This window comes from Neocloeon triangulifer, unplaced genomic scaffold, assembly GCF_031216515.1.
Source record: "Neocloeon triangulifer isolate White Clay Creek 2 clone unplaced genomic scaffold, ASM3121651v1 ptg000015l, whole genome shotgun sequence".
Classification (NCBI taxonomy): Eukaryota; Metazoa; Arthropoda; class Insecta; order Ephemeroptera; family Baetidae; genus Neocloeon; species Neocloeon triangulifer.
Genome location: NW_026775557.1, coordinates 3,445,777 through 3,461,602, shown reverse-complemented (window position 1 = coordinate 3,461,602; position 15,826 = coordinate 3,445,777). Strand labels below are relative to the sequence as shown.

Sequence of the window (15,826 nt, the reverse complement as noted above, 5' to 3'; positions counted from 1 at the left end):
CCCCCGCCGCTCTCGCCGAGCCGTTCCCATGGGAACCGCAGAATTCTCTTAAGGGGAGAAATTGCAGCTCCTCGCGCGCCTACACCCACCGCCGATATGCAACCGGCAGCACACGCCGCCCGCGATTCAACGCAAAGGCCTTTTGCGGCGCCCAAGGATTCGCGCCTGCAGCCTCCACAGGTGTCGATTCCCAAATCCCAAAAGGCCCCTCAGCGGCCTTGAAAGAGTTCCCCATCGATCGTTTGCGTTTTGACCTTTGACGAAAGCGGAAAAATGACCTATCTTATGACGAAATGTTCATTTCTCTGTATCAAAAATTTTTAATATTGAGCAGAAACGTAAAAAAATAAATATTTAAATGAATTTTGAAAAACGGTTTCCACAATTATTTTGGTCCAAATTGAAATTATTTTATCTTTTGAAATTTATGTGAAGTGATTTAATATTAAATTGAAATAACTCTATTAACAATTTTTTTGGCATATAGATATAAAAATAAAATTAAAAAAAAAAACATAATTAATTAATTAATTTAAAAGAAGCATCTTGACGTTTTGACAAGCCACATACTGCTGAAATAATTGTCAGCTCCGTATAAAGGTGCGACGGAGATTGTTCATGACAGCACATTGCAGTTTAACACGTCGTCGTAAAGTTTGTGTTGTAAAGCCTGCTTCATGAGGCCGTAAACCTCCTGCTACACGCAACTTGTTATTTTGAAGCCAAATCTCCCAACTTGAACCTTAACTTGATATCTTTGGCTCCCCCAAACAAAATTAATTTCGTCGCGACGAATATATAAATGAATAAAAACAAAATCGATCGCGTGTGTGACAAAAGAGAGGAAAATAGAATTCTCCCTTCGGAAAAGAGAGTTGACGGGAAACAAATGAGAGATAAATCCAGACGGGCTTACTGCAGATCCAGCGGCGGCTGCCGCTTTCAAGATGAAACACGCGCAGGGGCCAATAAATAAAACGGCACGCGGGCTCTTGCATCGTCGCGAAATAAATAAACTGTGCGACAGCCTCCTGCCTTTCGTCATAAATATAAAGTCACTTTTCAATTTGTCTGTCGCGGCGCCGCCTAACAGGTGGCAAAAATGAATTACCGCGAGTGCCGCGTGCAACACCTTTTGCCTTCACTTTTCACGCGATTTATCAGGGAAGAGCGAAAGAACTTTTGCAAAGTTGGCAATTTGATATACACAAACTTTTTTTATCCTTTTCCAATCCTAAAAAAGAAGCAGTGCTTGAAATTAATAGTTAAAAATTACTGTTGTCAAGAGTTGGAAATTTATTTAATTTTATTATGTGAAGTATATAAATTTAAAAAATTCCTTATACCTTTAAAATTAATTCAATTTTAAAAACCAATTTCATCCCTGTATCAGAAAATCCCTGAATTACGAAGCTTTATTCTTTTGAAATAACGGCCATGTTTTGCGAGAGATTAATTTGAGAAAGAAAAGGCCAGTCTCCCTTTTTTTCCCATCCGTTCTCGACGGCTAATGCCATTTTTGCAGCTCTAGTCCTTTTTTCTCTCGACGCGAGTCTCTCACGAAGGGAATTTTGCCTGAGCCGATGGGTTCTTCTTCTCTTCTTTTGGGGTGGCCCCTTTTGCTTTTTATTTTCCTCTCTCTCGGCGGCGTCGGCGGAGGACATGCTTAGTCTGCCATGCGTGGATGACACGACAGTGACTTTTTATGTGCTTGCAATGCGATAAGGTCATTTATTGTTCCGAGGGGCTTAGCGATAGCAAATAATGCATTGCTCGGCGGCCAAATAACAATTTCCTCCTTCCTTGCTCTCTCTCGCACCAAAACGATGCACATCTACCCTTCGCCATGTATGTATTGCCGAGGAAGCAACTCTCACTTATCGCGTCGCGTGCACCCCGCCGAAAAGCGTCGAGATTCGGAAAGGCCCATCTTGGCGCGGGTGTGAGGCGAAAAGAGGGAACGCGCTTCCGCACGTTTTAACCAACGAAAGATAAATTATTGCGCCTGTTGAGGCGCGTAATGACGAAAAATCCAAAGGCAGCTGTTTATTCCAGCACAAGCCACACAACCCACAATGACACTGCATTTGCTTTCAAAGCACCCAAAATAGAGGATTTAGAAAAATGGAATTCTGCTTACCTGGAACCTCCTCATATCACGCGGGTTGCCGGCGTTTTTCAGACAGTTCTGGTTGCACTTCAAGAAGAATTTGAGGAAAAACCTGCAACAAAATTTAAATAAACTTTATTATGGAGTCAACAAAAATTAACATTTCCACATTAAAAAGTTTGATTTGCAAGTAAAATTTTTCAATACATTGTACAATTTCAATTGAAAATTAAAAATGAATTTTCATCATTTTTATTTTTTAATTTAGTTTTTCTGAAAAGAATTTTTATAATGTCATAAAAATATTAATAAATTTGGCACTACTTTCTCTATCTATCTAAGATTTATTCATTGCTAATTAAATTTCCAAATTATCTTTTATGCTATGAATGAATTTGGAACAAAATCCTGAAGCTCTTTCAATAGAACATTATTCAAATCCAGCTCGAATATATGTTTCATTTAGCATTTATTTGAGCGGCGCCGGCGGGCATGAGCGCCACATGGCACTAATTCGCAGGGGCATATCCGTGGCAGATTGGCACTGCCTCGGGGCACTCTGGCCATCAACCCCAATTACAATCAAGTGCGACACTGCACCTGCACGACAATCACGTCTGCAGCTCCTTTCCATTCTCGCGCTTGGCATTTATGAAAAATGATAAGTAAAGGAGCTTAAAAGCTACTTTCGCTTTTTTTTTACTTGTATTAATCTTTCGCTGTAGGAAGCCGCACGGCCGTCATTATTTTATATTTTGTTATTGTTCGGCAGCACCCTCGTCGCCACCCCTTAAGTAGCCCCTTCTGGCGAAATGAAAACAGAATTAAGTCCCCGGCGCGGCGCATTAAACATCCCCTACACGCCACTCGTTTTGTCGAAACCCGCTGTGCGCGCCGAGCGAGACAATATTTGCATTAGATCATTTTCTCTTTTCCTTTGTGCAAATAGCTCACTTGTGCCGCACGCGGAGAGAGCGATTTTTCATCTTTCAATTTACCAGCAACATCGGGTAAATTATTTAAAAGACGAGAAGAGCAAGCAAACTTTTCCTATTCAAAGAAAACTGAAAATAATGAGATGACAAGAGGGAAAATAACTTTTCCCATAGAAAAATTAACATTTTCTATCATTGCTAGGTTACTGATTTAAAATCTATATTTCTTGGAATTACATAATTTTACAGTAATCAAGAAATAAATTATTTATTTGTTATTTTATTATTATACATATTTTTTAGAGATTTTAGAAGAAATGTCAAGTCGGGCCAACTCCAGAAGGGAAAAGCCAAGCAATTCAATTCTTTGCTTAAATTTTTACATATAAATAAAAAAATAATACTGTTTACGAACTAGTTAATTTTCATTAAGGTGAAAAAACAATTTTTTTAAATGAAATTTTACAGAACCATTGAATGCCAATATTCAACTTTTTTATCTGATAAAACTTTCAAAAATTAAAAGGCAAAACATTCACTAGGCACAAATTTATAATAAATTAAGTGACACAGATTTTGATAACATGAAATCTTACAGGAATGGAATTGTGTCGGGCTCCCGTGTCGATAGCGGGCTTGGCAGTTTATTTCGACGCTAATGAACAGCAGCCAAGCTCCTTAAATTGCCGCCGGGTGTGCCACTGAGCTAACAATAACGTGGTTAGCGACACATGCCCGGCGGCTGCTGACTGCAAGACCGAAAGAGAGATGCACGCGAGGCCCCGAAAACCGGCAAAAACCTAGCCAATTGTTTCAATACTTTTTATTTAAAACTTATTTTTAATTTCATCTGCAGTTGCCAAAAAAGATAAAACGGTTGCATTTTTGTTAATCAGCGGCGCATAGAGGCAAATTGCGATATGCACGCGCGCGGTGAGGCAAGCGAGCGAATTCACGTTGAACGCTCACTTTGAACAGGTTGCGTTACATTCGCCGGCCATTGTTTGCGAATAATGACACCGTGCATAAATTATGGCCCAATTGTTCTTTGGCAGTTTGAATTTTGCACGTCATGCCAGCCACCTCTCGAGGCGGAATACGGCGCCAGCAATGAAACACGCACCGATTGATTATTGCGACCCCACAATGTGGTGCTTGATAAGAAAAATTTATGGAAAAGAATTTAGCATTATATTATTAATTAAAATTCATGTAAAAGGCATGGAGGCAACCCATCCATATGTCTATTGAAGTTGTTAATGTGACAAGTGAACAACGTGCTTAATATTTTATTAAATGGCAATTAAATGTTAAAATTTTCAGCAACAATATGATTAAAATTAAATAAATTTTTTTTTTTAAATTAGTAGCATAAATTTTGTAAATAAAAAACATAAAAATAAAATAAAACATTGCAAATTACATAATTAAATAAATATTTATAATAAATAGATATAAAAAGTTTTAAACAATACAATTTATATACTTGATTTAAATTTTTTTATACATTTAATACGCATTGGAAGACGGAAATTTGAGTTGCTTAGGTTTTCCAGTGCCATCCTGCTGAATATATGCAGAAGCGCGTGTACGCGAAATGTATTTTACTCGTTTCTCTCTTGTAACCATATACACGAGTGTGTGTGTCGAGCAGCAGCAGGTCTCTTTCTCTCTTAGCAAACGAGACTGGAATACGTATCAGCTCTCGGCTATTTTTTATTGTGAACTGCTCAAATGTGATACAGAGAAGCGGGGAGGGAGCGTACGTACCGCATTTCTATTACTCAGTTGTGCGATATGAAATGCAGTCAAATGCAAAACACGTCGCACCTATCCGCGGAAATAAAATGCACCGCGGATCGAGTTTGAATTTTTGTCTCAAATGTGAAACACGAAGAAATTTTCAGTGCAGCTTATCGCGCGGAGGAAAGTAAACATGCGCTCGTGTCGTGCAATTATCCGCAACGACATCTTTCTCCCTCTGCGCGTCTCGGATTTGAATATAAAGTGGCACTAATGCGCCTGCGATATTAACTCACTTATCTGAAAAGAGACTCACTCGCCTGCCCTTTGGCGAATTTTAATATTTTTTTTCAGTACAACCACTTTCTGACGTACCCGTATCACTTTTTTTAAAGGAGAAGTGACCTTTAAATTTGGAATTTTATGAGATCCATGAATAATTTAAAACTGAGAGTAAATTTAAAATTTGGACAAATGCTGCTTTTGGCTTTTGGATAAATGGTTAAATTCAATTTTTTGGAGTTGATGACATTTTTTTTTTTTGCCAGAGAGACAATTTTATTTCGCGTGTGTTGTGACTTGTGAGCAAGCGAGTCGTCGGAATCAAATTGGGGCGGCAAAGTTCGTGTCTGCTGCAGATTCGGATTTAAATCGAGCGAGCATCGCTTGTCAGAGGAGACGGGAATTTAATTTCGGGCCGACTTGCAGTAGCGCAGCAATCTTTTCAATAGTCGCGCGGCGGAGAATACGAAATGAAATAAAGCGGCAGGAAAAATACTCGCGAACGAGCAAAAGAAAAAGACGCTCGGCGAAGAGCGAGACGACAGAAAGAGAGAAGAAGAAGCAAAGCCAATTGACATCGTCTTGGGATTCCAAGGAGAAAATTTGAATAAACCTTATTTAGTGTCGCAGAATCGAGTTAACAGGCCGGCGGTCCCAGAGGACGGCGCCGCCGCCGCCACCGACTCGCAGCGACAAAGAAAGAAGAAAGAAAGAAAGACAACTGAGAAAAGAGAGAAATACTCTGCTAAAAAAGGCCTGCGTGTTAACTTGATCCCCCGCTTTATGCAAATGATGAAGAGATAATGGCGCCCCGCTGCTTCTACAAGCCGTTCTAATTACGAAACTAATTCAATTACAACACTCTCGCTCTCTCTCCTCAGGTGCTCTCTTTTCTCCGCCGCCTTTTTTTCGACCAGCCAAAAGGGAGGAAGGAAAAGAGTCAACAGCTCACGAGCGGCGCCTGCTAATCTGCTGGCTAGGCAGACCCGCCATGCGTGCCTGCGCGGCGCTTTGCATATACGACACTTGCAATTTAATCGCACCAAATTAATTATCCAGAGCGTGACTCTGCAGCTGATGATCTCGACGAAAAAAATTATAATTTAAATTATTCAGTAATATGACCATTTAAATTAATGTTTAAATACGGGGATGAAAATTAACCGGCTTTATAATGGGAGGAAAATAAAAGTTTTGGTTCAAAATGTTTAAAAAAAAAAATGGATTGAAGTTTTAACTTCTTTTCTAATTTTAGTTCTTATAATATTTATAAAAAAATTAAGTATTTTTTCATTATTTGTTTATATTTTTTTTTTTCAATTCTTTCAAACTAAATGGATGCATTTTGGTTTAAATTTATTTGAGCTGCTCTTTTGCACGGCCTTGAGAGCGATAAAACGCCGTTGCTCCGCCACTTAATCAGGAGAGCGATTTCGCGGCGAGCACCGCATTATTAGTGTGCGCGAGAGCGAGTCAGATGATCACCATTGTAACTTGGCAACTGTGCGAGCCACGCCGCTGGGAAAAGTTGGGTCGGGTGCTCTGCTGTTTTCCGGCGGCTCGGGGTGGAAAAGTAATATGATGAGAGAGCGAGGGTGGCGCTTGCGTGCTGCGCCGACGGACAATGAAAAGAGATTTCCCTTTCGTCACACACACTGCACGCAGGGGAAAAATGTCTGCGCGTCGCACAGGGATTTTCACCAGCGCTTCCATTTTTTCCAATAATCATTCCGCCGAACTTCTTCTTCTTCTTTTGTGCCTTTATTTTTGCGGGGTGGATTTCCGACACTCCATCAGTAGCGATTGGGGAAAAAAACTTACTTTTATTCAACAGAGTGAAATATTATTCATCGGTGGAGATGAATGGCTGAAAATTCAAGTCTTTAAAACTTTTGCTCCCTCGAATGAAGGAAGAAAAGGTCACGGAATAAAAAGTGTGCGGCAAATCTCGTGCCGGTGGGGTTGTGCAAGTTTGCGGCAAAGTTGAAGAGCGCCGAGATTTACCTCTGGCTCGGTGTTTGTCTTGGCTGTTCATTTATGAGAGAGCGACTGCTCGCACCTCTGTGTGCAGTGTGAACGCTCGCGCGCCGAAAAGGAATAAGAAATGAGCGCGGCGCTGTGTCTGTCGCTGAACCATCCGTCCTTCCTCTGTGCCGCTTCATGTAGCCGGCAGCCAATTAAACGGCGCTACACACACATAACATGCGCGCCGCAAAAGATAATTAATTTTATAAACACCCCGCAACAGCTCTCGCGTCAAAGCGACCTCGTTAATTTTCGCGCCGCGGATTTGCAATGAATTAAAAATAAATCAGGCCTGAAACAGTTTAATTTTAAACTGACGGGTTTGATTTTAAAATGGTTTAAAATTAGATTTAAACAAATATCTAATATAAGTAAATACGGTGTTTGGCTCATTTCGCCTAAAAGGAGTAAGGGGCAAATTTCAACAAGATGCGGTTTCACTGAAAACTATTTTTTTGCTTCACTTTAATTTTAAATGAATCCTTCATAAATATATCTGATCTCTGTATTGCCAAAATCAGTTTTGTTTTAATATTTTTTAGCAATAATTGCTGGCAAGTCTTATTTTATTTATAAATTGTTGTCAGTTATATTAATTGTTATTATTATTATTATTTTTTGATAAAACAAGAAAAGAAATTCAATGTATTATAATATTTAGATTAATCATTAAAAAACCAAACTTGTCACAATTGAAAATTCGGCAACTAATTTAAAAAAAAAATATTCATAACCTCCATTGTTTAAATAAATGTTTCTTTTGTTTAAATGAGTAGATCGCATTGTGACAATTACGTCTTTAAGCAATAGACCTTCATTTTTTTATTTTTTTATTATTATTTTAATAAACTATTTCTTTAACAGGAATTCACCTTTTTAATTTATTCTCATTTTTCTTTTTGTTGTTACCTTTTTGAGCCTGTAAGAAAAGTTTCTTGCAAATGCTCTACCTCCTAGCAGGGTTTGCACCATGGAGCTGCGCACATTCATTCTGCACAGTCAATACGAGGGAGAGAGAGGTGGACCCCAGGGACTGCAGCTACTTGCAATCAGCTGACCGGCAACGGCTCCTTGAGGTGCCTTTTGCTCTCTCCAATACACAGCCCGTCATCATGTTCCTCGTTAGGCCACGCGTAAACAAAAAGGGCTAATTGATCGGAGAAGCGACTTTTTCAGGAAACAAAATGCGCCTCGGGGGCCCGCTAGCTTTTAATTGCGATCGAGCCGCAGATTGGTGTGAGCAGTAAAGAAAAAGGTGCCGAGTCTAAAAACTAATAAAAGAGCAGGAACATGTGCGCGTGCTGATGATTTGAGATGAGCCTCTCCAGACTCCTCTCCACTCGCATAAAGATCCCATGGGAAAGAATTACAAACTAGGTACTTTAACAAATCGTAAAAAGCATCCGAGACTACACTCGGGCTCGATTTCCTTGCCAAGGTGCGCGTTCGGCTGCAGCAAAAGAAAAGGCTCTTAATGGAAAACATAGATTTTAGTGCGCGGGCGGAAGCGGAAAGGATTTCTTTCTGCTGCGGCTGATGTGTGGCTTTGAAATAATATTTTGACATTTGCGAGTTATTGGGCGCTTGTGTTTGTGCAGCGAGAGTCGCTCCCACAATTCCAGAGACCGTAATTTGTCGCCGTGGAATGAGCCAACATCTGTCACGTCCATTATACCAACGCACGACACCGCTTAAATCTTTCATGAATTTGTAAGAGTCACCCATGGATGTGAAGAATAAGTAATAATTTTCAGAATTAATCTTGGTAAATTAATAGACCACCTCTAACAAGAAGAAGAAATATATATCTCTAGATTAAATTCTATGGTGAAATTTACCAACAATCACTATATTAATTTTAAAAATCTATAAATACACGTGTAGGTAAGCAATATAATTTGGAAATATTTAAAAATTGTAAATCATTATGAATAAATTATATGCTACATTATACAAAAAATATAATAAATAAAATACAAAGAAATCTTTTTAAATTTTAAGTAGATTATCTAATAAATATTTAAACAGCTATTATTTAAATCATTTTTATATCTTGAAAACCATTATATATATAAAAGATCAGAAGTTTCTGTGCCCACAAAAGCAAGTTGTTTCCCACAAGCGAAGGCGTCCCCTGCTGTTTGCAACGACAACAACGGGTAATTCACCAGCAGGGGTTGTGTTTAGGGCCACTAATGTGTCATCTTTTTCTACGCGGAAGTCGCATCAGTTCTCATCATCTCCCGCTGGTGACATCAACACCTCGAACCCACTCATTCATTCGTTCAACACGTGGTGTCGGATTGCGCCGCTTCTGGATAAACTCTCGCGTTCCAGCGCGTTGACAGCGAGTGAAAAAAATGCGAACGAATATATATGAATTTGGAGGAAAATCGATGGGGTTATTGCAATTTACATAATGCAATTGGGAAAAAAGGCAGAGGCGACGGGGAATATTTTCGCAGCAGTGAGGCGTGTTAAAATAATGGCCCAATAAAGGTCACGCGCGCACTCGGAATTTGGCCAGCGCACAAAAGGGCTCTTCGATTGCTGCCAAAAAAGCTGCAGCAAGCCACGGGCGGAAATAAATTCGGCGAGGGAGAAAGCAGCGCGCAAGAGTCGGAGCGTCATTTATCATTGGGCCAACTTGCTTCTCCGCTCTTTTACCCTCATTAATTCCAAATCTGACGTTCAATCTAGCCGATTAAATCCGCGCCTCGCTTTTGCGAGAGAGAAATAAATGTTTTGTTCCTCGCGGTAGATCCGATGTTTACCACTTTCTTCTTCTTTGGCTGAAACTGATAAACAGGTGGCTCTTTGCGCCGTGTAATGAGATCGGCGGACTCGAGTGGATTATCAAAGTGAAGGAGCAGCTTAAACACTTTGCCAATTAAATTAGAGCGGCGAGCACTTGAAATTTGAAAGAGCTCCCGATCGCACCCCCCTATCTCAATTCCACTCTCGGCTGCAGTGCCAGATTGTTTGACCACTAACAACGGGGGGCTGCTCTCGAGCGTGTGTGTTTTTGTGCGCCTGCTTTGAGTGCAGCCGGAAAGCGATTTTCTGCTTGGTCAAATATTTCCTCCTTTTATTTCTTAAATCAACACCAGCGCAAACCACCCGACCTTGTGCTGATTATTTTTTATTGTGTTCTTTGATCCGTTTCAATCAGAGTTGAGTGCGCGAGAGTGAGTCAAAGTGCAAACGGGTATGAGCAATTTTAATTACGAAAAGCCAAACACTCCTTTCAAAAGCAACCACCGCGTGTATAGATATAGGAAAAAGCGCTTGAATTTGCAAACAATATAGGCACTGTTTTGCCAGCAAAATTACTTACAACTGATAAAATGACGGTTTCAACCATTCAGCAATACAGAATAAAATTGTTAAATTTTTATTATATTTAATTCTGGTTTAAAATAAAACTTTTTTAAGTTAAAAAAATTATTAATATATGAACTAAAGAAAAAAATTGTAGTAGAATTTCACGATCGAGGGTTGATTTGTGGTGATTTGAATTTAATTTCAGTTCCTCCTCAATGGGTTTTGTGACTTGTTTATTGTTCAAGAAAAAAAACTATCCTGCTCTACATGTTTCGGCTGCAGCCATAATTCATGAGCTGTGAAATCATTTTGACAAGAATTAGAAAAATCTTTTTTTTTAATACTTCTAATTCAATTTTGTAAAAATTATTTAATGATACATTTTAAACAAAACAATTTTTAACACAAAATTTTACAAATGGATTCAAAATTGATTTTTAACGAATTGATTTTTATAATAATTTTGGTCAGAATATTGAAACTTGTTTTTTGAGCGTGGTTGAGAGAAGACTAGATTATTTTTCGGTTGGTTTTTCACTTTTCATTTGTTTTCTTAAACATTAAACAACACAAGAAACCCATCGAGAAAAAGCTGACTTCAAATCACCATAAAAAATTGTTTTCAAAAAATTGTTCTGCGTGGAACGAATAAATTTTAAATTCAGTCAATTTGTCAATGAAATTTCTAAGTTGCGGCTGAAATCAGCAAAATAAAAGTCGGCTGGCCCCCCAGCGTCAATTAATTGGAAGGAATTGGTCTAATTGATGAGGAAAGGGGTCTGGTACAAGAGCGGTAACGTCAATTTGCGGACAAGGAGGGCGCCATATGGGCCGCAATAAATAAAAGGAGCTCCGAGTCTGTGCAGCGTGGAAGTGATTCGATTACACGGCCGTAATGCTGCAAACGCCTGCTGCCGTCGCCCGAGCATAATGCGTTGCGGGTTTATTTTATTATTATGTGCTGATATACACGTACATACGAGAAGAGATTCAATTCATTCGATGGAGTTGTCGGCGCGCGCCGTAATAGAGCGTGAAGACGTGCACTTCATTAAACGCCAACAGCGCGCACATTCATTTGCATCTCTCTGCGTTCCAAGTGAAAAGCGAAGCCAGAGCAGGGAGGGAATTTCAACACCGATCGCACTTCTTTTTCCAATTAGGGTAATGGAAAGAGCTTGAGAAAAAAAATACCGTGCTCTGATCGATTTGGAATGAATGTCATCGCATTCATGGACAATTTGATTGATATTTCATTTGGAACAAAATAAATTTTCACTTTATAGATATAAAATTTAATGTGTTAATAATTAAATAAATAAAAAATAAAAAAAAAAAACAATATTCTACACTCAAGATAAAAATAGTTACAAAAACTGATTTGCCAGGAAAACATGCAAGAGTCATATCATGGCCCACCATTTCCATTAATGTTATTAAATTTGCTTTCTCGTTAATGTGTATTATCGTTGCATTCATTTCACGGAATGATATTCACTATTATGTAAAAAGTGGCCGAGAGAAATAACCTCTGCTGTTTTCATTCATCATCCGCTTTCCATGATTGCCTTTTATTGCATTTGTGCGTGTATAGTGCGTGGAAGACCTGCAGCTTCTTGAGTTCCATATTCAAACTCTCCGTCATTCCCATTTACATCAACAGAGCAGACTGCATTTCCGTGTGTGTCGGCAAATTAAATTTATACCAGGGCGGTTCAAGAGGCGTGCGTTTCGCAGAGAGAGGGACATGATAATTATGCTTTATGCTGCGCGGCCAGATGTGTGACGGATGGACGTGGACGTTGCATGTCCTGCGCTGACAAAACGAGATAATCAGCTGAATAAATTTGAAACGCACTCTAATTATCAAAAGTGTTCCTAGTGAATTTCGCATAATTTTTATAAAAAGCGTTTACAAAAATTAACCCAAAAAATAAAATAAATTTTGTTATTACTTGAAAATCCACATCTTGGAGGATCCAAAAATTTTCATTCAAATTTTATAATTTTGATTTACTTACGGTACAATTTTTGCTTTTGAATACTTTTTTTTTGCAAATAGTCTTGTTATTGTAGAGCTCAAGTAGCGGAGGGACAAAGAGATAATCCCCGTCGCCGACAGCACAAAAGCTACAAAGTGACGAGTGTGGCATTTCGCCGGCGCGCGCCTCTCAATTTGTCAACCAAATTATGAAACTTGAGACGCACGCCGGCAGCCCTGCTTCTATGTACCCTTTACATAATGTGCCCGGCAGTAAAATGACCCTCTCGCCGAAAAGCTCTCGCTTTATACATTCGAGGCCTCTTTTCGCTCCGAACCTGATAACATGCTAATCATATATATTTTGAGCGCAAAAGTCTTTGAAAGCAACTCAGAATTGTGTTATTTTTGATTCATTGAAAACAAAGTGCAGCAAATTTTTCACATGGGAGCGTAAAATTTAATTGGCGTTTGTGCCATCGGAATTGAACTGGGAGAAGATGGGGTGATGAATCACCGTAATGCAATAAGTGCGCCGCTCGCCGGCACCATAAAAATGCTCCTGTCGGAATATGACGCAGGGAGCGAGTCAATATACAAATTAGCAATTAGGCGCGAGCGCGCCCGCGCGTGCTGCATGTGCAATAAAAATAAATATACACGCGCGTCATGTCGAATACACAAAAGTGATGCGGAGAGGGAATCTCATTTAATGGCACGTCCGAGTGCAATACCCGAGCGCAGCAGAAAAGCTCTTTTGCCAATCGCTAATAATTGCAAATATTTGCTGATGTATTTTTTATTCACTGATTCAAATAATTTTGATAATCATGAAAAAAATAATATTATTTGATGCATTCAATATATTTTCTTTTTCTAAATACAAAATTTTATATTTAGTCTACCCAACATTGAATATTTGAAATCGGTTTGACAAGCTTTGATAAAATTACAAATAAAAAAGAATGGTATAGGAAACGTTTCAATTTTCAAACTTAACAAAATAATGATAATTATTAATCATTTAATTTTTATCTGACAAAATGAGAGGCTAGAAAAGTCAACCACATATTTTTTTTTTTTTTTTTGAGGAAATTTAAAAGAAAAGAGTATTATTTGTTTTTCACAAATTATTTCTTTAGAAAATAAGATGATCAATTATAAAAATTAAAACCAACTCACAAATAGATAAGTCGCTCCCCGCATGCAACAAAACCTTGGCAATTTTTTTTTTTTTAAATAAAGCTAAATTTTGCGCTTTACAAAACACTTCCGGGCGAATCAAGCGCTCAGCAGAATGTGATAAAATCGAGTTTAATCTTCCCTCGGCGCGCCAAAGCAAAAGTTTAGCGCGTCAAGAGGGGTCGCCCGCAAATTATATATATTTCAACCCTTGGCTGCTGAGGAAATTCAGCAGCTTTTCTCTCAGTTTCGTGCGGAATAATGTGTTGTTTCATCGCGAAATAAATTCCAGCAGAGCGCGGCACCGTGTTTGTTTTGTTTGCGTTTTCTCTCTCGCACGCACACACATCATTTCGAAAACCACAATGCGCCGCTCGCTTGCTGCCAAAAATGCCCGCGCTATGCAAAATATAAACACATTCACACGCGCGCTTTCGCTTCAAATGAAATTTCATGCAGCTCTGCTCCCGCAGTTTGCATACATGCATATTAATTTGTTTGCACCAAGGTGAGAGAGAGAGAGAAAGAGAATTAAAGAGGATTTGTAACTCGAAATTTGGCACCCATTCAACCAACACCAACAGACAAGAAGATGCACAGAAATTAATTTACCCAAATTTAAAGTTGACTTTTAAATAGAATTAGAGCAAAAAATTTCTAAATTTTTATAATGGAAATTCACATTTTAAGCAGTGATTATAAAAAAAAAATAACGATGGCTAATAAAAATATTGTTAATATCTTAATACCTTTACTTTTCAGTTTTTCATTTTTATTTTTTTATTGTTTTTTTTTTTACTTATTTTCTATTTTTAATCAAAGATGAATCAAAACTCATAATGATAAAATTCTTCGTTATAGTCTGATGTGTTATGGAATAAATTAAACTTCATCTTCAGAGTTTTGAAGGAAATTATGAACTGCATGGCGGACGATTTTTTGAATCGAAGGTCCGGGGAGGCGGCGACATTGATTTTCTGCGAGTGAGTGCGCCGTATTTATTTACTGTTATATGGGGAGTAGTGTAATTTCGCAGCCTCTCTTTTCAGCGAAGTGAGTCATTGAGTCATCATGAAACCACCTGGGACCTAGCTTGGCGGCACCGCCACTGCACAACGCGTTCCACTGGCACTGAATGTACTGCGCGCTGATGATTTCTCCCTTCGCTCCTGTATAGTTTTATATAAGATAAACCCTCCCTTTAATATTCTATGACTGTGCGCCCTTAAATCATGCTTCTGCGCGGCCAAAGTGCTCATAAATATTTGAGGGAGAATCGAAAAATGGTTCGTATGGAGAAGATAAAAATAGCAAAAGTTCCTGTTCGAGAACAGACAAAGGCAAAAATTCGCTCTGCTGCGGCAAAGGGCAATTTTTGTAAAATGTAAATTCAAAGTTTTTGCTATTTTATTTCTTCAATCAAGCTCTCAGTAGATAGAAATTTGATTAGCAAAATGCGTAATATAGAAATGTAATCAATTAACAAAATTTGATTTCACCGTTTTTTTTTTACTTCTTCAAAAATTCACGTCAGCAAAATACAGACTATCGTATTTTTTTTTTACTATTATTTTGATTAATTCGCCACCCTAACGAGGGTAGCCAAGCGAGACTGATTTAATTCGCTCAATCACAGAATTAACTGCTTAATTCTGCTGTGGAGATTCGCAGGCGCGAGTTGAGCATCGCGATTTAAATTCGATTCGTGTGCGGCTGGTTGGTTTGCTAAACGAATCTTCTCAACCTAATGATATAAAAATGAGAGAGAGCGGCGCTTTATTATCGAGTGGCAGAACTAATTTCGCCTTCATCAAGACTGCTGGCTGAGAGAGAAATATAATTAGTTCTCCCCCTTTTCCATTCATCGGCTTATTAATATCGCAACCACGCCGACTTGGTTAGAGAGCAAAAGTGAGGAACGAGTGGGATGATCGAATCATGCTACCACAAATTTGGCTGCGCATGATGCAAAATTTCGTATATCAGTCAATTTTCCTCTACAGCAATCGTTCCTAATCAAATTTCATTACCAATGATTTCATTTAAAAGCTTTAAAATTGTTGGCAAAAATTTTGATGCACTAAATGTACAAAGAAACAAGAAGATTAAAATAAAAAATAGTTATTCAAAATTACTTTTATATTTTTGAAACAATTAAATATTTCTATAAATAATTTTCATTGATATATTTTTTTTTAATTAAAATTATTGAGAATTTTTATCAATCCTTTCCTATGTATTTCA

At 38.4% G+C, this 15,826-nt stretch overlaps 1 protein-coding gene across 4 annotated transcripts in view; it reads right to left on the bottom strand.

The window, feature by feature from the left end:
- Positions 1–15,826, bottom strand: part of LOC132202221 (transcription factor collier) — a 43,125-nt gene that overhangs the window by 4,333 nt on the left and 22,966 nt on the right. For all 4 annotated transcript variants that reach the window (XM_059628998.1, XM_059628999.1, XM_059629000.1 and 1 more), the window contains exon 7: positions 2,141–2,222. In XM_059628998.1, coding sequence (XP_059484981.1) covers positions 2,141–2,222 — 82 coding nt within the window. The remainder of the gene's footprint in view (positions 1–2,140; positions 2,223–15,826) is intronic.